We start from the raw sequence: 24,796 nt of genomic DNA on the forward strand, positions 1-24,796 counted from the left end.
TTCCTCTTCCTGTTCCTGTTTCCATATATTTTGTAATTCCTCCAGCTTGTTTTCACCCATTCCATTTTCTACTCTGTCTTCGATCCCAACCTGCACTTTTTTCTGTAGGCTCCTTAGATTAAGGAGTCTTCGTAGTTGTGACATGTAGCCTTTAGTATATCTTTTTGTTTCTATCTCCTGTATCTCTTCCTTCAATTCCTGATTTGTTACACTGACTCTCACATTCCACTAATCTCAATTTTAACTCCATGTTTTCTGTTATCGGTCTGTCCTGCTTGTCCATTAAATTTGACATCACTTCCTTCATGTACCTTATCTTTCTTTCCATGTTTATCAGTCTCCTCATATTGCCTCTTTTGTCTAAATCCAGAAAAGTCCTTATCCATATGAACATCAGTCAATCTCCTCAGTCCAACAGATGTTTCGATAAATCACTGATTTTCACAACATGGCGTTTGTTTGATATCGTACGTTTAGCCCCGCCACCCATTTCCATTTCTCTCTCCATTTTTCCGTCTATACGTTATCCAATCGTTATTTATTATGGAGACAGGAGAACCCTATTGCCCCCTACCCCCCTGTATATACATCTAGGTCAGGCTGCAATGCTTGCTGAAACCCTTTCCCTGGGAGGTGCTTAGCAACGTCTTGACAGTGTGGCATCGTAATGGTGTATATGTGTGTATTTACCTAGTTCAATTTACCTAGTTGTGGTTTACAGAGGGGAGTAAACTCATGGTGTCCCGTCTCTATATCTTTTATCAAATTTCTTCTTAAAAATATGCACAGTCCCAGCCATTACAACCTCCTCATCAAGTTCATTTCAATTATTCACAACTCTATGAGGGAAAATATACTTCTTGACATCTCTACAAAAACCCTTTTTTAACCTTAAACCATGTCCTCTTGTAATGCATGTGTCCAATAACAAAAAAGTCTTCTTTATCCACATCCTCCATACCACTAAACCTTCTATAAACATGTATCAAATCTCCTCTTTTCCTTCTCTGTTCCAATGTAGTAATGTCCAATTTTCTCAATCTTTCTCCATAGGTTAAACTACTTATATTTGGAACCATCTTTGTAATTGCTCTCTTCACTCTTTCCAACTTCATAATATTTTTCTTTTTCTGAGGAGACCACACGACCGCCACATATTCCAATTTCTGTCGTATCACAGAAATCAATATCCTCTTAATCATCCTTTCATCAAGGTACGAAAAGGCCACTCACCCTCTTTAATGAATTCATCATACCATTAACAATACTATTTATATGTTTGTCTGGAGTCAAGTCATCTGTAACAGTCATTCACAAATCCATTTCCTCTTTCGATATCTCCAATTTGACACCATTCATATTATAGTCGTATCGCATTCTCTTTTCACTCTTACCAAACTCCATTACCTTACAATTATTCAAGTTAAATTCCATTTGCCATGTTCTACTGAAATTACTAATCTTATGTAAATCACTTTGCAGCACTAAACAGTCATTCACATTTTTTACCTTCATCAGTTTTACATCATCAGCAAACAGGTTTATATAACTTTTGACTTCTTCACTCAAGTCATTAATGTACATCGCAAACATTAGTGGTTCCAACACAGATCCCTGTGGGACACCACTAGTTATCTTAAGCCATGATGAACATTTGTCATGTACAGGTAACTCTAGATTTACGCGATAGGTGCGTTCCAAGAGGCATCGCATATATCAAAATTTGTGTGAAATAAAATTGTAATTCTCATAAGAAACAATAGATAATAGAGGGGATGCGGGATGTGGTCCCCCCAAAATTTGTACAAAATACTCTATTTATTTGGCTGAATTAACATGTTTTTATTATTTACCATTCTAAATACTAGAAGTGTATCTTAAGTAAAGGGAAAAGCAAGAAATAATAAGAGAAAGCAAAAAACAATAAGAGAAAACAACAAAACAAAGAATACGTAAATACAACACTCACTGCATCACTGCCTTTACCACTCACACCACAGTTAGTCACCATCTTCCTCTGAGCTTTTCCACTTATCAAAAATAACCCCACAGTATAAAAGTAAATCCTAGTAAAAAAATAAACGCAGTACGCCAATGTCTTAATTCACCCCTCACAAGCACACTTCGTTGATGTCCACCTCCTAGTCAAGGACGTTATCATCCACCTGCGCTTCCTCTGCTTTCTCCTCTTCTACAGGATTGTCCACATCCTCTTCTGGTTCTACATCTTCCACTGGTGTTTTCTTGAAAAACTGCAGCATGGTGATCTGGCACTTTTTCTTGGAAAATTTTTTTTGCATCACTGTGTAGCAGAAATGTGCGTCCATGGCAGCGGAGCTTCCACCTATCGGCCAGCTGAGGAACTCTCTGGCGCACAGTTTGAAATTGCGTCAGGCGCTCAGTTCGAAAATGCGGTTGGGCCAAATCATGTATGAGCAAACTGATTGTGTAAATTTGATTAATTATAATATTTTTTCGGTTGCATATTAACATAAAAGCATAAATTAAACACACGTAAATCAAGAGTTACCTGTATTACTGTTCTCATTTGTGTGTCATAAAGATAATCCTTCATCCACTAAATAATCTTCCACTAATGCCTCCATACTCCTTTATCTTCCATAATAATCTTCAATGTGGTACCTTGTTCAATGCTTTTTTCAAGTCAAGATATACCGCGTCCATCCATCTATCTATTTCTTGAATGACGTCAATCACTCTTGAGTAAAATGATAGCAAATTTGTAGACCATGACCTATCTTTTCTAAGACCAAACTGACAGTTTGTTATTATATATTGTTTCTCCAAGTGCTCCATCCATCTCTCTTTAACAACTCTCTTGTACAACTTCCCCACCACACTGGTCAGTGACATTGGTCTGTAGTTAAAGGATTTTCTTTACCACCTTCTTTAAATATTGGTGTGATATTTGCTCTTTTCCAATCCTTAGGCACTAAAAACCTTTTGTCAAGGATGACAATTAATTTTTACAGCTAGTTGTTCTCTACATTCCTTCAAAATACAGTTTGACACTCCGTCTGGTCCCATTGATTTATTTACATCAAGCTCATTCCTGTCATATCTCTTTCATCTGATTGACACACACCGCGTCAACGACATGACTGCTCAGTTTATTCCACTTATCAATGCTACGATGCGGGAAACTATTTTCTCACGTCATTTAGACAGATGTCCTTTATTAGCTTTTTTCCATGTCCTCGGAGATGATTACTTGTGGTCACCTTTATCAACTCTCTATCCAGTATGTCAATCTTGTTCACCAATTTATACATAGTTATCATGTCTCCTCTTGTTCTTCTCTCTTCTAATGTGGTCAGGCCCAGCTTCCTCAGTCTTTCCTCATAGTCTAACTCCCTGAGTCCTGGTACCATCCTTGTTGCCAGCCTTTGTACCCTTTCTACCTTCTTCACATTTTTCTTCATATGTGGTGACCAGACACATGCTGCATATTCTAGCTGGGGTCTTATTAAGGTACATAATATCATCTTCATCATTCCTTCATCTAGGTAGTGGAATGCAAGGCCAATATTTTGAAGCATGTTGTATGTTTTCCAAAAAATCTTGTTAATGTGTTTCTCCGGTGAGAAAGTGTTTTGCAAGGTTACTCCTAAGTCTTTCTCCTCATTGGTCTCTTTAATTTTCTCATCACCCAGTCTGTAATCCCAGTTTGGTCTGTATCTACTTCTTCCCATTTTCATAACATGGGTCTTGTCTATATTAAATTCCATCTGCCACTCTTTACTCCACTCATATATTTTATCAAGATCTTCCTGTAACTTGTTACAATCTTCCACATTCTTTACTCTCCTCATAATTTTAGTATCGTCCATAAACATGTTCATATAACTGTCAATTCCTACTGGCATATCATTAACATAAATCAAAAACATGATGGGACCCAGCACTGACCCTTGTGGAACTCCACTGGTTACCTTCTTCCACTCGGACTTCTTTCCTCTCACCACTGTTCTCATTTCTCTTCCCATTAAGTAATTTTCCATCCATTTTGCTAGTTTATCATTTACTCCTCCAGTCATCTTTAGTTTCGACATCAGTCTATTGTGTGGTACTTTATCAAAGGCCTTTCTCAAGTCCAGGTAGTGTGTGTGTGTGTGTGTGTGTGTGTGTGTGTGTGTGTGTGTGTGTGTGTGTGTGTGTGTGTGTGTGTGTGTGTGTGTGTGTGTGTGTGTGTGTATTTACCTAGTTGTAGTTTTACAGGGCCTGGGCTTTATGCTCGTCTGGCCCCATCTCCATATCTACACTTATCCAATTTCTCTTTAAAACTATGCACACTCGTTGTTGACACCACTTCCTCACTCAAACTGTTTCAAGTCTCAACACATCTTTGTGGGAAACTATATTTTTTAACATCTCTCAGACATCTTCCCTTCCTCAGTTTTTTTTTTACTATGCAATCTTGTGCTTCTAATGTCATATTCTTCTCTCAGGATTAGTTTCTCATTATCCACTTGATCCATTCCGTTAATCAATTTATAAACTTGTATCAGATCCCCTCTGTCTCTTCTCTGTTCCAGGGTTGGTAGATCCGTAGCTTTTAGTCTCTCCTCATATGTCATCCCTTTAACTTATGGAACCATTCTTGTAGCCATTTTTTGTAGTCTCTCCAATTTCCTTATGTGTTTCTTTTTATGGGGGGTCCACACAACTCGTGCATATTCTAATCTAGGGCTTATTTTAGTACTTATTAATTTCTTCATCATTTCTTTGTCCATATAGTGGAATGCTAATCCAATATTCTTTTGCAAATTATATGTCTCTCTGAAAATTCTATCAATATGGCTTACCGGTTGATTGTTTTCTTCCATCATCACTCCCAAGTCCTTTTCCTTTATTCCTTTTTTTAGTTTTACTCCATCTCCCATCTTATAGATTCCAACTGGTCGTCTTTCACTTTTTCCCATTTCCGAGACATGGCTTTTGTCTATTACTCCATTTCCAGATCTTGTTTAAGTCTTCCTGCAGTATTTCACAATCCTCTTTTTGTTTTATGACTCTGCACAGTTTCGCATCGTCCGCAAACAGATTTATGTAGCTGTTCACTCTCTCTGGCATGTCGTTTATATATATGAGAAAAAGTATTGGCGCCAATACTGACCTCTGTGGCACTCCGTTGTCTACTGCTCTCCACTTTGACTTCATATCTTTAACTACAGTCATTATTTCTCTCCCCCCTCAAGTAATTTCCCATCCATCTCAATGTGCTTCCTTTTAAGCCACCCTTCTCCTCTAACTTCCATAGTAATCTTTCATGTGGCACTTTATCAAACGCCTTTTTTAAATCTAAATAAATACAGTCAATCAATCTCTCTCTCTCTTGTACTTTATCAACTATTTTAGAGTAGAAACTTAATAAATTTGTTACACACGACCGACCTTTTCTAAAACCAAATTGGCTATTTGATAATAAGTGTGTGTGTGTGTGTGTGTGTGTGTGTGTGTGTGTGTGTGTGTGTGTGTGTGTGTATCTACATGTACAAGCATGAATTTGTGCTTGCATACATGGTGCATATGTGTCATATTAGTCAGAGAAAATGTTTGATGAATGGTCACTTTTATGAAGGAGAGTATTTTTCTTTTTTAGCATCTATTTATTGGCCCAGAAACCTTGTTAACCCCTTTTTTTTTGTATGATATTGTGTGACCTTTCCACATTTATTGTTACAATAAATTGATGTAATATTATTCACTTGAACCTTTGTTGTTGTAACTAATCCTGTGGTTCCCTCCCTATGCCACCCTCAGGCTACCTCGAAGGTATAGTCAAAAAACCCAAGTGTGTGCATGACATCAGATGTCCTATAGTTTGTTGTAGCTCCTAATCTGGACTTCTGAGATGGTTATATCTTTCTTTTTTTGTATCATTTTGCTGATGTAAGAAAGTACATTGCATCATTCCAAATGTATGTTTTAATGACATTTCCTAATACTGTATTATCATTTATTGGATTGAATTCAAAAGATGGTGATTAGACAGGTTTAGTAATTATTCCTTGGTTTCTTATAGTTTACTGGTTGTTTTCTTTCTCATATTTTTAGTTGGAATGATATAGATACTATCAAGAAATCACATCATAAATATAGTAGGGGTTACAAGGTAATGATTCAATATGGTTGTTATTACTCTGCTTCAATAGGTGACATGATACTGATGCTGTGTATCTCATGCCCAAGTATGATTTTTATGTCTTGATTATTCATTATGAAATAGATTATGAATGGTAATGTAATGCAGTCTATTAGAAATCTTATACCTACTGTATTATTTATATGTATTTTTTGCCTGAATTTATTTGTGTTGCAGTGATGATGTGTTGTGAAAGAATCATGAATGGTGATGTAATGTAGTAACGACAGAAATTACACTTGTTATCTCAAAATTTAATGTAATATTACATTAAAAGATATATTTTGGTATTTGATTTTTAGTGAAATAAAGATTTGATTAATCTTGCAATGTTTAATCAAAGAAGAGCTTTGAAATCCATACTGAGATGTGAATATCTATGGTCTTAAGGTATTTAGATTCTCTTGAGTGATATGTAACATTTTAACTGAATTTTGTGTTTCAGAATGAGGGACAGGTTCAAGGCATTGCTGGCAGAAACTGGATATGTCACTCCTGGCAAAAGATTAGATGAGGTACGAGTGCTCTTCATGGGAAGAGAAAGCTTTGACTCGCTCTCAGAACACGACAGACAATTTATTTATGAGCAGCACCAGAAAGACATCACAGAAAAAGCAAGACAGAATTTCCATGTAAGTCATGAAAATTAACAGAAATGTGCTATTTATCTGCTGGTTTTGGTAGATTATATTTTTTATAAATTGTTGTTTTAAAATATGATATGCAGAAGTAGAGTAATTCAGACTACAAGAATGTAAATAGAAGCATTGAAGAAATTTGCAAATTTGATATTATTTACATATTCTATGGTTAACTGTTTAATTAATGTATCACAAAGAAACACAGCTTTGATTATATGAGACTTATTAACATGTATATAAACTGTTATTGGTTATCATATAGGAACTGTTGTTAGAGCAAGCAGAACTGTTCTACCATGTGAAGAGTATTGCTCCCACTGGCACCATTACTCAGGAGGATATTCGGGATATCACACAGACCCTCCAAGAGGACAGCAGGTGAGAAATGTAACCCAATTAGAAATTTATCAAATCTGGACTTACTAGCTAATTAGCCTCTTTCAATGTTCCCAGATGTAGGATAATAATCCTATGTCTGAGAACATGATAATTATTGTACAAGTGCAATCAATCATTAGTGCACTATGAAACCAAACAAATATATGTAGTGTATATGATAATGCAATAATTCCCACATAATTTACACTCTTCATGAAATAATTCCTGCTAGATGGAGCTAGCCAGGAAGAAATGTCACTTTGTGGAAAAGCCAGGTTTACATGGGAGCAGTCTCTCTCTCTCTCTCTCTCTCTCTCTCTCTCTCTCTCTCTCTCTCTCTCTCTCTCTCTCTCTCTCTCTCTCTCTCTCTCTCTCTCTCTCTCTCTCTCTCTCTCTCTCTCTCTCTCTCTCTCTCTCTCTCTCTCTCTCTCTCTCTCTCTCTCTCTCTCTCTCTCTCTTTATTATTACTTTATTAGAATAGAATGATTACTTTCATATCATGGTTATTGATGTTTATTAGTGCATTATGGATACATTTGTGCATAGTCTTCTATTTGTTATAGTATATTATCTCTTCCACCCCAAATAATGACAACATTGGAATACTCCAGGAGAGGTACTTACGGGGATGTAGGCAGTGCTGCAGACTGAGTGATTCCCCGTGTCCTCTCTTCCCGGTTCCCTTTGTGGTCTCATTTATACAATTGAGCAGCTGCAGCCTGCCCTCTAAAGACAACTTCTACTACTTCCTACAGTACACTACAACACCTTACACTTTTACACTCTCTTCAAATCAAAATTTAATAATGGCTTCACCACGCCCTGCCTCGGAGTCCCCTCTGGGAGGGACCATAAATGTCCCCAGGTCGGACTGCCCCTCTGCTGTCGACCTTGGGTGTCTTGACACTTCATCTAATACTTTCACTATCAATTTCTGCAACATTCGTGGCCTTCGTTCTAATTTTCAATCTGTGGAACACCACCTCTCCTCTACTAAACCTCATCTTCTCTTCCTAACCGAAACACAGTTGTCTGTGACTACTGACAGCAGCCCCTTTTCTGTTCCCTCCTACTTGCTCTATCCTCATTTTCAATCCAAAGCTGGATGTTGCGCATACGTGCGTAACGACACCACTTGCTCTCGTGCCCACAATCTTGAATCTTCAGAATTTTCTACCATCTGGCTAAGACTTCAATGTCACTCTCTAACTAAATTCATCTGTGCTGTATACCTCTCACCTAATTCCTCTGACTATGTAAAATTCTTTGACTATTTGACTTCCAAGGTGGAGCACATCTTATCTCACTTTCCTTTTGCTGAGATCTCCATTTTAGGGATTTCAATGTTCACCACCAGCTTTGGCTTTCATCTTCTTTCACTGACCAACCTGGTGAACAAACCTTCAACTTTGCTATCCTTCATGACCTAGAGCAGCTAGTGAAGTTCCCTACCCGTATTCCTGACCGCCTTGGAGACACGCCCAACATTCTTGATCTTTTCCTAACCTCCAACCCTTCTGCTTACTCTGTTAAACTTTCCTCTCCGTTGGGCTCCTCCGACCACAATCTAATTTCCGTTACCAGTTCTATCACTCCAGTGCAGCCTCAGGACCCGCCTAAGCGGAGGTGCTTCTGGCATTTTAACTCTGCTAAGTGGGAGGAACTAAGGCAGTACTATTCTGATTTCCCTTGGGATGATTATTGTTTTCATGTCAGAGATCCTTCTCTTTGTGCCGAGCGCATAACAGAGGTGATTATCTCTGGCATGGAGCTATACATTCCTCATACTTTCTCTAACCCTAAAGCTAAAAAGCCTTGGTTTAACTCTGCTTGTTCTCGTGCTGTCAATGATAGAGGCGGCTCACAAACGGTTCCGTAGCCATCCAACTGCTGAAACTCATGCCCTATATATTTCTGCCCGTAATCATGCCAAATCTATTCTCCAACTTACTAAAACTCTTTCATCAATAGAAAATGTCAAAGTCTTTCCAATTCTAACTCCTCTCGAGATTTCTGGCATCTAGCCAATAATATCTCTAACAACTTTACTTCTTCGTCTTTCCCTCCTTTACTTCATCCAGATGGCTCTACAGCTGTCTCTTCTTTTCTAAAGCTGAACTCTTCGCTCAAACCTTTGCTACCAACTCAACTTTGGATGATTCTGGGCATATTCCTCCTACTCCTCCACCCTCTGACTACTTCATCCCTAAAATTAAAATTCTTTATAAAGACGTTTTCCTGGCCCTCTCTGGCCTTGATTCTCGGAAGGCTTACGGTCCGGATGGAGTCCCTCCTGTTGTTCTCAAAAACTGTGCTTCCGAACTCGCTCACTGCCTGGTCAAACTCTTTCATCTGTGTCTCTCTACTTCTATTTATCCTTCTTGCTGGAAGTTTGCTCACATTCAACCTGTCCCTAAAAAAGGTGACCACTCCAATCCTTCTAACTACCGCCCTATAGCTTTGATTTCCTGCCTTTCTAAAGCCTTTGAGTCTATCCTTAATAGGAAGATAATGAGGCATCTATCAGCTCACAACCTTCTCTCTGATTGCCAGTATGGTTTCCGTAAAGGCAGATCTACTGGTGATCTTCTTACTTTCCTAACTGAATCTTGGTCATCCTCTTTTAGGGACTTCGGTGAAACCTTTGCTGTCGGCCTTGACATATCGAAAGCCTTCGATAGAGTCTGGCACAAATCTTTAATTTCTAAACTACCCTCCTACGGATTCTATCCTTCTCTCTGTACCTTCATCTCCAGTTTCCTTTCCGATCGTTCTATTGCTGCTGTAGTAGACGGTCACTGTTCTTCCCTAAAACTATCAACAGTGGTGTTCCACAGGGTTCTGTCCTATCACCCACTCTCTTTCTATTATTCATCAATGATCTCCTAAATCTGACTCAATGCCCTATCCACTCCTATGCTGATGATACCACCCTGCATTATTCAACAGCGTTCAACAGACGCCCAACCCAACAACAATTAAATGACTCAAGGCGAGATGCTATAGGACGCCTAACTTCTGATCTTTCACTTGTTTCTGATTGGGGCAGAGAAAACCTGGTTTTGTTCAATGCCTCAAAAACTCAATTTCTACAACTATCTACTCGACATAACCTTCCAGACAACTATCCTCTCTTCTTCAATAACACTCAACTTCCCTCTCCTCTACATTAAACACACTCGGTCTATCCTTCACTAAAAATCTAAACTGGAAATTTCACATCTCTACTCTTGCTAAATCAGCTTCCAAGAAGTTAGGTGTCCTATGGCGTCTTCGTCCATTTTCTCTCCCTCCCAGCTGCTTGCTCTGTACAAGGGCCTTATCCGCCCGTGTATGGAGTATGGCTCTCATGTCTGGGGGATCCACACACAGCTTTACTAAACAAGGTGGAATCTAAAGCTTTTCGTCTTATCAACTCTTCTCCTCTAACTGACTGTCTTGATTCTTTAAGTCACCGCCGCAATGTTGCATCTTTATCTGTCTTCTACCGCTGTTTTCATGCTGTCTGCTCTTCTGAACTTGCTAACTGCATGCCTTCCCCCTCCTGCGGCCTCGCTGCACAAGACTCTCTACTTCTTCTCATCCCTATTCTGTCCATCTTCCTAATGCAAGAGTTAACCAGTATCTTCACTCCTTCATTCCCTACACTGGTAAACTCTGGAACTCTCTACCTGTGTCTGTATTTCCACCTGCCTATGACTTAAACTCTTTCAAAAGAGGAGTGTCAAGACACCTCTTACGTTAACTGGACCCTCCTTTTAGATTTTTTTTGTTTTTTCTCTTTCTACTTTCTTCTTAACAGGGCCTGGCAACCAGCGGGATTTTTTTTTTTCCAACACTTTGTTTGCCCTTGGCCAGTGCCCTTGTAATGTAAAAAAAAAAAAAAAAAAAAGAGCAGTACTTCTCCCTCTAAATAGTCTGAAGCTGCTGATGTTGAGCTTATAGTTGTTGAAGTTCTATTAAGTAGCTCTCAAGTGTCATAATCATATGGTAATATCAAGTTAAGGGAGCGTCCGGTTTAGAGACTGAAAAAATATGAAAAAATATTTTTTGTGGGAAAAAATGTGGTAGATATACACGTTAACTATTATTTCGTGAAGTTTTATGCCAAAACGCGCTCTGGTGTCCGTTTAAATCCCATTTTAAGGTCCTGTACTCAACCATGTGCGTTTGTTTACATCAGCAGAATCAGTTTCTTTTACTCAAAACTACGAAAAAAAGGCAAAAATCTTAACTTTTTTTGGTAGACATGATACAGCAACATTGAAAGTGAGTGTGTGTGTATGGGTTCCATTGGCCAAGGCCACCAGCGAAACTCAGTATAGGGGAAAGCTATCACAGAGATGGGCTGTCGCTGTGTCTCTCACTACCCGGCTTTCATTCTGCTAGATAGCACGTAATTTAGGTACTGCATCCTGCTTATTTACCTACATGCCATCCATGGGATAGGTGTCTAAGAGGAATAAGCAGAGGAAGGATACCTGAAGTATGAGTATGGAAATTCAAAGAATAAAAAGACAGTGTGTTGAACCTGACACCTTAGATGCTCCAGTACACATCCTTGCGTCACCCACCACCAGTGTTGCCACTGCCACACCACTGCCTGCCACTCCCACATCACAGCCCAGCACATCTCACGCAGAACAAAGAAAAGGAAAAAAAGAAGAAAAGGCCTCATTACTCACAATTAGAGAAGCTCTTTTACAAAATATTGAGAAAGGAAATGAAGATGTGGATAGTGACGACGAGCTTGTCATGCTGACGAAAAGGAGGATGAAAAACCTACTTTCCTCTCGTTCATGCCCAGAACCTGCCTTTCACTACAGTTTCAAACCTGATGTGTATGAGAACACCATAACCATTCACTGCACAACATACAACTTCAAGAACACATCACAACCAGAAAAAGTGAGAGCTGGGCGTCAGAAGAAAAGCATCTTCAGGACCAACATATCATTGACAGAGGGGGGACTAGAAGCCTGATGTGCTTAGAAATACATCTAATTGTATTATGATATTGTAGATAATAAAAAAAGAACATATAGTAAACCTGAATAAACTTCCTAGTGTATTATAACTGGATCGAGATCAATCAATAAACTTTATCGGCCCGTATCTCAAAACATAAGTTATTCCCCTTCTAAAATCTATTTTGAAGCCAATTTTAGCTTGATTTCAGTGAAAAAAAAAAAATTATAAAGGACAATAATACTTTTTCATTCATGTCGCAATTTTGTTATATATATGACCTGTAATTTTGTATTATTATTTTTTTTTTTTATTTTGATAAAAAAAAAATTAAAAATAAACAAAAGATATTGACAAAAATCATAAAACAAAACAAAAGCTGAAATGAAAAAATCTAACGATGTTAAAACATTTCATATCATAAGGTTTCTTAGCCACAGGAAAATGAAGGGTGTGGGGCTAATAATAACGCCAGAATAACACTCGTAAGTTTTAGTTGGAATTGCAATTGCATGGCGTGTTCGGGGACTAGAATGGGGCTGAATGTCTAATATTGATGTACATGTTGCCAATACTTCACAACATAGAAATCAGAGTGATTCATGAATATTTACCAGATATAAAGCAACACCGATCTAAACCGGGCGCTCCCCTTAACATACCTTATTTTCTGACTTTTTTTTTAGATTAATATATGTGGTTTTTTGTGTTAATTACATAAATCTAAGTACTTCTAAGGTATTTGAAGATGTTTTTATTATGTGATATTTTCTCTCAACAGGTATAAGGCCTTGGACAGGTTAGAGAGTGAAAGAACTCTCTTATTGCTTCAACATCTTGGCTTTGTTCATTGCCCTAAGAAGGAGCACTGTCCAACATTTCCAAACTGCATGGATTGTCTCATTGAGAAAATCATCGCCAATAAGGCAGCAAGGTAAATATATAAAATTAATGCAATTTAGTGAAATTGTTATGATTGTTACCAAAGATTTGTTGGTTTTATGTTGTGATGATGGATAAGCACAACTCTCTGACATGATGCTTTAGCCCTTTCACTTTTACTTGGCATGTCTTTCCTATATCGTTGGCTATTCTGATGTCTTTTTTTTTTTTTTCTAAACAGTAATATTCTGCTTAACGAGCGTTCGTCTAACAAATTTCCGGTTTAACGTACTATATAAAGTTAGACCAAAAAGTCCGCATAACGTACAACCACATTCGTTTTAGCGAATTTTCTGGGTTTGAATTTGCCAGGTAAGGGACCGAATGCGGCAGCTTCGCTGTGATTAGTTGGCTCCCCGCCTCTGTCTCTAGCGCTTCTGGGGCCAGATCCAAGAAGCTGGTTGTTGTCTATGTTGGTACAGAGTACAGACAACCTCCATAGCAACCTTCTGGTCACATACCAACCTTTGTAAAATAGCATCCACATAGATTCGTTGCTGTTGGCGGGTGGAGGTTGGTAGCCCGCCTAAAAGCGCTCATTGGCTGCCAGGAGCTGGATCCAAGAAACTTTAACAACGTCAGAGCAACCTCCTGCCGCGAAATGGCATCCATGAACGCTTGGAGGGACAGTGACAAGGTTGCTCTGAGGTTGCTGGGAACACCACCTCGAGAGGTGGTGTTACTGTCTTATATATGCATTTATGTTCACAAAACAACATTTCTATTAGCTTTTTACAAACTTTGTCCTAAGAAAGGATTAGAGACAGGTCTGTTCGTGGGGAACCTCGGCTTCAGTAGAAACAATAACCAGGGTTGACACAAACATCTTTATTTTCTAACCATTTTCTTCCTTATATATCAGACGTTTCGACATCTCAGTATGTCATCCTCAGTGGTCTAAAAATAATAAAAATATATTAGAATTTTAAAACACACATTGTATAATTTTTTATTGTGTTTTAGAATTCTAATATATTTTTATTATTTTTAGACCACTGATGATGACATACTGAAATGTCGAAATGTCTGATTTATAAGGAAGAAAATGATTAGAAAATAAAGATGTTTGTGTCAACGCTAGTTATTCTGTTTCCACTAAGAAAGGATTGTTTTGTAATGCATAAAGTGAAATCTTACATGGAATACCAAATAATAAAGCAGAGATGAGATCGGCCACAGACGAGGTGGAGACTTGCGGCGACTCAGCCGCTTCTTCTTCTTCTTGTGATCTTTTTAGCTTGCGTGTTGCTTTCACCACGATATTAAATTTGTTTCCACTCCTCTATTGCCTGCTATAATGGATATCATATCTTAGTATTCATATATACTCATGCCATGAGGATAACCTCAAGTCCGTGGCACTGATAATGAATTACTAATGAAATACCGCGGTATTTCATTAGTAATTCATTAATATTTTAATGAAAGCTAATTACCCGAGCGACATAAAAATTCTCGAATCTTTACTTATTCATAAACTGAAACCTGAACTAAATAACCAAACTACTTCTCACTCTTTAACTATTCTCTAGCTTTGTTCATATCTCAATTGTGGTTTCATTGAAGTTCTTGTTGAGACCTCCCTTCCCCTTTCCTCTCACTCACCTCACAACTCCACTAACAGAAAGGTAATGACCCACCGTAATAGAAAATTATATTTAGTTTTTTATAAATGTTAAATTATCTGAATTTTTTACTCTATGGTTATATTTTAGACATATTTGTCATTTAACTTAAATTTTATCTCTTTTATAGTTAAACCTGATGATGCTGAAAGACTCGGTGAAACATTGTTAAAAATAGATTTTGGTCCTCCATCATGGATGCCTTTACGTGTCCTTACCCTATATATATATATATATATATATATATATATATATATATATATATATATATATATATATATATATATATATATATATATACAGTCCGCGCCAAAAGTTCGTGTGGCACCAACACAATAACCGTAAGCGGCATCAAACAGTACATTAACAGTAATATAATGAGCACTTACAAATGGTTAGTATTTCAATGATCTTCCTTTCTTGGTTAGTATTTCAATGATCTTCCTTTCTTCTTCAGGCACTCCTTGAGATGTTTAGGTACAGAATCAGCTAAGTTTTTTAGATGTTCTGCGTCGATATTCCTCCACGCCTGCTGCACTGCCTTGATCAGCTGCGGGATGGTGCATGTGTCGTGCTGCCTTAATAGATCCCTTTTAATGATGGCCCACAGGTATTTGATGGGATTTAAATCTGGAGAATTTCCTGGCCAGTCTACAATAAAGTCTACCTGACAGTCTTTTAGCCACTGCTGTACATCACGGGCAGTATGGCATAGTGCCCCGTCCTGCATAAAAATGTCAGTGTGGCAAGCCTCAACATTCAGGCAGGTGGTCACACAAAAGCTCCAGGTTGGTGTTTTTTATTGAGGTTTTCATTCCTCGGCAGCACAACTAATTGTCCCTGGCCATGGTACCCAAAAGCACCCCACACCATAACACTGTCAAGGAATTTTTCAGTCAGGCGTGTGTAGCGTGGGTCAAGAGGGTCGCTGCCACTGCGACGGTACACTTTCCACCTCTGTTCCCAGCCACAGAAAAAAGTGATTCATCACTCCACAGGACCCGCCGCCACTTTGCTGCATCCCACTCTAAACATTTCCGGCAGAAAGCAATCCTGTTCTTCACTTGCTGCTGAGTGAGACGAGGCTTGCGGCGAGGGCGACAGCTGCGGTATCGTAGCCTGTTGTGGAGGGTACGCTGCACCATCCTCTTGGAGACATCAGCCAGCAAGAGTGGGTTATTTTCCTTTATTTCACTTGCTGAAATCCGTGGGTTACCCTCGACTTGCCGCCTGATTATATTAGCAGTCTGTTGCGTAACTTTTAATGGCCTCCCAGAGCGGTGTCCATGCTCCGGTAAATCCACGGCGCCACCATCCTTGTAGTGCTTGACCCATTTTTGAACAGTTCGTTCTGCCAATCCTACAATTTTAGAAATATCCTTCACAGACTGCCCTGACCTGTAGAAGGACACAATGCTTGCCAGCTGCTCCTTTGTAGAGTGCCTGGAATTTTCCATATACTCCGTGTAGTGAACAATGAGACTGTGTCAAGGTCACCTTACTCGCAGACCGTTTGAAAAAAACTGCCAGCTTGGAGCCCGTGAAACATACCCCAAGGCGGTTACAGTAGCAGAGCTTTGCACTGACACTGCCTGATGTACGATGTCATTATCAGCTGGCTATGAGAGAGACTCGACACACTGTCTCTATCGGTGAATTACGTTACCATAAAACGTAATTCATGGATAAAGGGCTATTTCACCTGTTCATTAACCTTCGTTATTATAATGAGAACAGATGTATCTATCTTACGTCTGCCATAAGTTTGAAAAATGCCATCTTAGTGAGTCATGTTCAATCAATCAATATATGCATAAAGTTGGGTATGACGATCATAATCATGCGTGGTCCTCACCATTGCCTTGTCACGCGATACCGGGCGATACATTGCGAATACATTGCGTAGAGTATCGTTCACTAATATAGAGAAAACAGAGAAGCCATATTATAGGGAAAACTTCTGTAAGATTGCTGGACAGTTAAAGGATGCCTCTATGACAAAAAAAGATCAATACAAAGGTTAATGATATGTAGGGCTCACTCTCATTTGTTTTACGCTTGTTGCGTCGGAGCCACACAAACTTTTAGCGGACTATATATATATATATATATATATATATATATATATATATATATATATATATATATATATATATATATATATATATATATATATATATATATATATATATATATATATATATATATATATATATATACACACACACACACACACACACACACACACACACACACATACATGTATGTATGTAATTCTAAGAATATAGATGTGCTGCTGACTGCTTCATTGTTGGAATATTTCATGTAAACCTTCAAGATTTTTGTATTTTAGCTATAATTTTTTTTTTTTTTATTTTATACTGTGTTTTCTTCTAAAATTATTAATCCTGAATAACAGCATTCCCCCTTGCCTCTCCCCTTTCTATCTATTGCAGCAATAGTCGTCCTGGTTCAGGAACTTGGGGTAGTAAGACTGTCTCAGATCCTCATGTCAACCTGGTCCTGCTAGGCAACCAGGGGCTGGCAGAAGACCTTCAAAATGTCATCAGGGTGAGTAGCTTGTGTAGGCTTAGTGATTTTATAAGCCATATTTCAGAACCTCTTTTTTGGCAAGAGAGCTGATTGATGTTCTAATAAGTTTTGGGAATTTTCTTATATTATTTTTGTTTCAGATTTTCTGTGTTATTATAATTTAGCTTTGCTTTAAATTCTCAACAGCAAAACTTAAAATGAAAATTTTATCAAAAATCTTTCTTAGAAAACTGTCAAAGTATCTTGTGACAAGTTTTTAAGAAAATACAAGAGAACTGTTGTTAAAATAAGCAAAAACCTAAACTGAATTTTTTTTTAACTTAAAAAGAAAAGAAATATTACTGCAAATTTAATGAGACTTACATGTAATTAACCTCAGAGAAATTCTATATCTCATAAGAATTTAGTTCAGTTTGGTTCATAAATGATAGAAGCAAAAATAAACTTGTTGATCCCCTTAACAATCTTTATCAGTCTACTAAGTACTTTTTTGTTTTTTCAACTTAAAATATACCTCTGTCTCAGCTCTTACCCCCACTGCAACTCTTGATCCCTAATTTTTGTTTTAGTACACCTTTTCTATCTGTTCTCCATTCCATATAACCATTGTTTTTACTCCATATTTCTTGAACATTTCATTGCTTTACTTTTACCAGCATTCACTTTCAGCTTTTCTCTTTCTGCAAACATGCCCAAACTCCTCTAGTTTTTTTCAGCTTCCTCTCTATAAGTCAGCCACCAGAACTGTATCATCACTAAGCAGTAGCTGACTCCAGATCCCATACCCTTCTTCCCCACAAATCAAACTCTGGGCTCTGCCTAAAACCATCATATTCTCTTCTTTTATCACAATGGTGACATTACACAATTTCGCTGCAAATTTACTCTGGCTAGGACTAGGAAGAACATACTCACATCATTACCAACTTATTTCTTGTTTAGTTACATAGATTCTCTTCCTTCTTTCCAACAAATTGCCTCCAACTCTACATACTTTTAGAACATCCCACAGTCCTTTCCTGTCAGCCTTATGATAAACTTTTTCTAAATCCCTTTAGTCTAATTCTCACACAACATCCTTGTTCCAAAGATCTGGTATATACAACCTCTTCCCTCTTAAATCTCCTTGTCCATTTTTGATATCATTTGCTTTTATCTTCTTCATAAGCACCTTACCACAGTTTGCAAACTTATACCCTTATAGTTAAAGCATTTACATATACAGGCAACCCCCGTTTAACGAAGGTTCACACAACGAAATTTCACTACAACGAAGGTTTCATTTTACTACCATCTGCTCGTTTAATGAACACCAAACTCGCTTTAACGAAGTTTTATCCAGGTAATTTTTTCCAAGTTTGAAAGCCCCACCGTATCACGCAAGCCGACAAGCTTTTGAATACACCAGGAGCCACAAATACTAAGGCCTGCCTCAGGACAAATCCTGGGACACCTCTAGAATCAAGATAAAGATCAAGATCAAGCCTCTCGTGGACAACACACGGTTGGAGGAGCTGCGGCTGGCAGTTCAGGGCTAAAGTCTGGCTGTTTATACGGAAATTACGACTATAAGTGGTAAAGTACCAAGTGAATCATGTATAAAGAAGGAGGGAGAGGAACAAAGAAGAAGACGTGCAGAAGATGTGGTTTTGACGGAAAGATAAACACCAAAGAGATATGCAGGAGTTGTGAGGCCACGAAGGCCAACAATGGAGGGAAAAACCTAAGTGATAGGTCTCGGGAAGGTAAAGAGGAAGAAGTGATACAGCAGGGAGAGAATGATAATTGTGGAACCTGTAAAGTGAAGGTGAGAGGGAATCAAAATGGTCTTATGTGTGAGGTCTGTGATTGGTGGTTCCATTGCGGCTGTGAACAGGTGACCGCAAAGGAGTATGAGAAGATTGTGGAGCTAAGGGATATAGTTGCATGGAACTGTAGGATGTGCAGAGGGCAACAAAGAGGGATGAAAACAATGGTGAGAGAATTAAAAGAAGAGAATATGATTCTAAAGATTAAAAATGAAGAATTACAAGAGAGACTGCTGGCACTGGAAAGTAAAGTAGAATCAATAGAAAAGGGAGTAAATATAGAGGAAACCCTGATTGAAGAAATTTCAGAAAAAGTTTTAGAAGTTGTTAGAGAAGAAGATGATAAAAGGAATAGGCTTAATAACCTTGTCTTGTATGGGGTTCACGAATCCGATAAGGAACAAGGTTATGAGAGAGAACAGGACAACAAGGAGAGATGCAATGAAGTTTTTGAAATAGGAGTGGGAGTGAGAAATGTGGAAATAGAAAAGACAATAAGACTTGGTAAGAGGAATGCGATAGGTGATGGCAGAGGTCAGTTACCAAAGCCTAGACCTTTGTTAGTAAGATTAAGGTATGTTAGAGAAATTTGATATACCGAAGAAGGCAAAAAACTTAAGGAATGCAGAGAGTGAGAGATTAAAAAGCATTATGATAGCCCCTGATATGACCAAAAAAGAACGAGAGACAGATAAGAACTTGAGAGAGGAACTGAAAGTGAAAAAGGAGAATGGAGAAACAGGATGGTATATCAAGTGCGGAAAACTTCTGCAGAGAAATTTTTAGGTAGGGATCTTAAAAGAGAAGTGAAAGTAAAACTAATAAATATACAGGGATTAACAAGAGCAAAAAGTTTGGAAGTGGAAGAACTATTGAAAGAGGAGATGAATGAATGTTGCATTGTATGTTTGGTAGAAACACAACAGAAGTATAAGAAGGTGGACTTCTCAAAAGGAGTAATGTGTGTGGAAAAAATGAGATATGAATGATAAAAAAGGAGGAGGACTATCAGTGTTGATATATGAGCGTGATATCACGGCTGTGATATTTATGAAAAGGAATGTGATAACTGTGATATTTTGAAAGTAGAAATTAAAATAAGGAATGTTGTGATAATTATGCTACTTAAATATATAGATGTGTTGATAAAGAACGTAATGGAAAAATAATAAAGAAAATTGGAGAAGAACTTAAAAAAGTCCAAGACGAGGAGATGGTTATTTTATTAGGAGACTTCAATGGACATCTTGGATTTATAGGACCACAACCTTTAAATTATAATGGAAAATTGGTTTTAGATATTATGGAAAAATGGAATATGATACTATTAAATGATGATCAGAAATGTGAAGGGGAGATAACAAGGAGGCAAGGAAACATAGGAAGTGCAGTTGACTTCATGTTAGTTAATGAATCTATGTACAAGTATTTTGAAACTATGGTCATTGATGAAGAAAAAGGTATATTTGATTTTTCTGATCATTGTTTATTGCAGTCAGTATTTAATATAGATACAAACCAAGAAGGGAAACGAACAGAAGTTTTGGAGAGAGAGTATTATAAAACAGACTGTGAAATATTAAAGGAGCAATTCTTGACAAAAATGCAGGATGACAGAAGAAATAAATGGTAGGGGAGAACATATAGATATGAAAAAACTAGAAATGCTAATAAAGGATAATGCAGATGTAACCCTTAAGAAGAAATATAGGAAAAAGGTCACTTTTTTAGATAATAAGACAGTCGAAGAACCAGTATGGATGACTGGAGAGATTCGGAGAGAAATTAAATTAAGGAAAAAATATAATAGGCTGAAAAGAAATGCAAGCAATATAAACGAAAGAGAGCATTATGAGGAATTGTACAATAAACAAAAGAGGAAAGTACAACAGAGAATAAGGGATGAAATGACTATACATGAGAAAAAGATTACTTAAGAAATTAAAGAAGCAAAGGATTCTGGAAAGAAAATGTGGAATATGATAAATAAATTAAGGGGAGTTAACCAAAAGGAGGAAAAGGAAATTGCAGTTTATGATTGAGGTAGGGAACAGGATAGACTGGGATGTATTGCCTGAAAAAATGGTAGAATATTGGAATACAATATACAGAAAGCACCCAAATGAGATTAATGAAGAATGGAATGAGCAAATTAAAGAAGAATATACTGCTGAGATAAGAAGGAGAGAAAGAACCCCTAGAATAGTGTACGGAAGGAGAAATGAAATAACACTAATACCAGAAAACTTAAAAGAACACTATGATGCACTAAGAGGAAATTTGGAACCTGATGGTACAGGAAAATTAATGATTAACTACACTGCTGATGACCAAATACAATATTTCCCCAAACAAATACTGGAACATATGGATAGTTTAGAAGGTACAGTAATGTGGCAGCAAGGTAAAGCAATGGGGTGGGAGGGAAGAAGATGTGAAAAGTGCACTAAGTAAAATAAAAAGTAGAAAACAACCAGGTCCAGATAAGATATAAGGAGAAATATTAAAATGGTTTAAAGAAAATCTAACGTGTTTGCAAGCCTTAACAATTTGCCTAAATCATGTCATAAATAAAAATTAAGTACCAGACGAATGGAAGATATCAAAAACAGTAATGATTGCCAAAACAAATAAGCCAAAAGTAAAAGAGCACAGACCAATAGCCCTAACAAATACCAACTATAAGCTTACTATGAATTTAATTAAAGGAAAACTCTTGGAACACATTAAGTCACTTGGAGAAATGATTGTATTGCAAGCAGGATTTACGGAAGGCAGACGACTAGAGGATAATTTATTCATTTTAAACTACTGCATAGAAAATAGCAAACAAATGAAACAGGAACTAGTAATTACAGCTATAGATTTTGAAAAAGCCTTTGATTCCGTAAACAGAAAAGATTTAATAAAGGTGTTAAAATACTATGAATGCAACCCCAAGATAATAGACACTATAGTAACACTATACACAAATGACAAAACACAGATGTTCTTGGGCCAGAGGAAAGTTGGGGATGTCACAGTAAGCAGTGGCATACGACAAGGGTGTACAGGATCCCCACTGCTCTTTGTGCTACTTGTTAATCATATTATTAAAAAGATAAATGAAAGCCACATGGGATTTAAAAACAATAAACTATACATTCCAGTATTGTTCTATGCAGATGACGGGCTTCTATTATCAAACAGCAGGAAAGAAATGGAGCAGATGATAACTTTAGTGACAGAGACTTCTGCTGAATGTGGGCTGAACATCAATATACAAAAGAGCCAATATTTGATTATAAATAGAAAAGAACCTAAACCAGAAAAGATTAAGGATATTGAGGTAGTAAAAGAAATTAAATATCTAGGAATAAGGATTACAGAAGAAAGAAAGCATATGAAGAAATATAAAGAAATTAAAATTGAATTGGCAAGAAAAATGTAAAACTTAGCTTTTTCAGTGGCGGCAAGATCATGTAATAAGATTTTAATAGGAAAAACATACTGGAAGTGTGTAGTGTTGCCAAGTCTACTCACAGGAGGAGCAGTAGTGGACTGGAATAAAACAGAACTGGAACAACTACAAAGAATAGAAAATAAAGTTTGGAGACATATTTTAGGAGTACCAAATTATGTGGCAGTAGAGGCATTACGAGGAGAAGTAGGAAGTGCCACCATGGAAGAAAGAGATATAAAATGAAATTATGTTACACAAAACATATATTGAAAGGAAATAATGATTTATTAAGGGAAATAATACAAGAAATGAAGGAAAAATAGTAAAGGAAGTCAGTGGCTTAAAATAATAAGAGGGTATATGAAACAAGTCAACATAAGCAATATGGTAGAATTAAATCAAATGACTGAAGAGAACATGAAGGAGAGAGTAAGGATATGGGGAGAAAGGAAATGGAGGGCAGGAATGGAAGGAAAATCAACGTTGAATATGTTCTTTATGAATAAAAAAGAAATCAAGGAAGAAAACATATATGATAATACATTTAAATCTAAATTATTGTTCAGGTGCCGAACTAATTCTTTACAACTAAACTGGAGGAAGAGGTTTAGTGGAGGGGAGGAAAAGTGTGACATCTGCCAGGAAGGAGAAAGTGAAACACTACAACACTTTTTATTACACTGCCAACGACTAAAAGACATACCCAGCAGATATGCAATTACAGAAGACACCATATTAGAAAAAGTTCTTTTGTTCAACCCAGTAAGTGAAGGTGAAATAGAAAAATATACACTGTATGTGGAAGAACTTTGGAAAACTAGAAAAACAAAGAGTGACTTAGCTCTGACCCAGCCCTGAAGCAAGAAAAGAAAATTGCTCTGCCGTTGTAAAGGCAATAGCACATCTTACATCTATCTATCTATCTCACTCCCATAAACCGTCAGCAGCAGCTCGTCTTCACTCGCTGAACTTACCACCAAAACGCCCTGCAATGTGGCCTAGCGTTCCTTAGAAGACCAGGAGGTCTCTTACTCTTGAAGTGAAGCTGGATGTTATTCACAGACACGAGAGAGGCGAGAAAACTATAGCATTGCTGGCCACCATCTTGACTCCATATACTGTCTCTAATATTTTCAAGTCAGCAGACTCTATTAAGAAGACTGGTGAGACTGTATCTTCCTTGAAAGCTAAAAGAACCACCTGAACTCATGACTCTACAATGGATAAAATGGAAAGCCTTGTGGAAATAAGTTTTGTATGCGTACAATGATGCGCCCTTTGTTTACATTCCACAGGTTGCCGGTTAGTGTCTTTCCCGTTTCACTCTCCCTCCCTTCATAAATTTAAGATCATCAACATTATAAAGTTACGTACATACATACATTAGTGTACATTATAATGACTTAAATTAAATTTAACTGTCTAAATGTTAAACTTAATAAATTTTACTTTCATTAAACCTTTCACTGTACTATGATGCACTCTTGCTTTGCTTACTCTCAATGGAAGTTCAAGTCAGGGGTTAAACTTGTTATAATCGGTTCGCTTAACGAAGTTTCACTTAACGAAGTTTTTAGGAACGTGACCCCTTTGTTAAGCGGGGCTGCCTGTATTTCCTTTCTTCTATACAATTATCTAAGGGTGGGGAGCATATTTTTTCATGGTATGTCCCAGTTTTGAAGAAACTCAACATTACTCATTGATATATTTTTAAGGTTTGTGCTGTTGAGCTATGTATCACGTGATTTAAAAGATATTTATATGTGGATATTGTACTGAAAAGTTAATTGGATACAAATTTCTCTCTCTCTCTCTCTCTCTCTCTCTCTCTCTCTCTCTCTCTCTCTCTCTCTCTCTCTCTCTCTCTCTCTCTCTCTCTCTCTCTCTCTCTCTCTCTCTCTCTCTCTCTCTCTCTCTCTCTCTCTCTCTCTTAATATGCTTACATATGTTTTTTCTTTTACTTTAACTGCTTGATAATCTTGGATTAACTCATAATACTGATATTTGTTATATTGCAGTCTGTGTGTGAAGATGATGAGTTTGAATTAGACAACCAAGTATTCTCATTGGATTATCGCAGTATAGATGGAGATGTCTCTCTTCCTCAAAATTCTTTCAAGACTCCTGAATTTACTCCACATGGTTTGTACCTCAAGGTTATGTAGAAGACATTTTTGTAATAAGGCATTAACATAAATATTTTTTTTAGGAAAGAAAAAAGTGTCGAATGGAATTGACAGGAAAGGACTTTTGAATGTTTTGAAAGTATATGG

At 37.4% G+C, this 24,796-nt stretch overlaps 1 protein-coding gene across 1 annotated transcript in view; it reads left to right on the plus strand.

Annotated features, from left to right (window-relative positions):
* LOC123514151 (rho GTPase-activating protein 190-like) overlaps positions 1-24,796 on the plus strand; it is a 523,040-nt gene that overhangs the window by 126,811 nt on the left and 371,433 nt on the right. The window contains exons 9-14 of the mRNA XM_045271800.1: positions 5,785-5,796; positions 6,612-6,798; positions 7,070-7,185; positions 12,935-13,087; positions 17,177-17,291; positions 24,542-24,679. Of these exons, the coding sequence (XP_045127735.1) occupies positions 5,785-5,796; positions 6,612-6,798; positions 7,070-7,185; positions 12,935-13,087; positions 17,177-17,291; positions 24,542-24,679 (721 nt within the window). The remainder of the gene's footprint in view (positions 1-5,784; positions 5,797-6,611; positions 6,799-7,069; positions 7,186-12,934; positions 13,088-17,176; positions 17,292-24,541; positions 24,680-24,796) is intronic.

This window comes from Portunus trituberculatus, chromosome 37, assembly GCF_017591435.1.
Source record: "Portunus trituberculatus isolate SZX2019 chromosome 37, ASM1759143v1, whole genome shotgun sequence".
Taxonomy (NCBI): Eukaryota; Metazoa; Arthropoda; class Malacostraca; order Decapoda; family Portunidae; genus Portunus; species Portunus trituberculatus.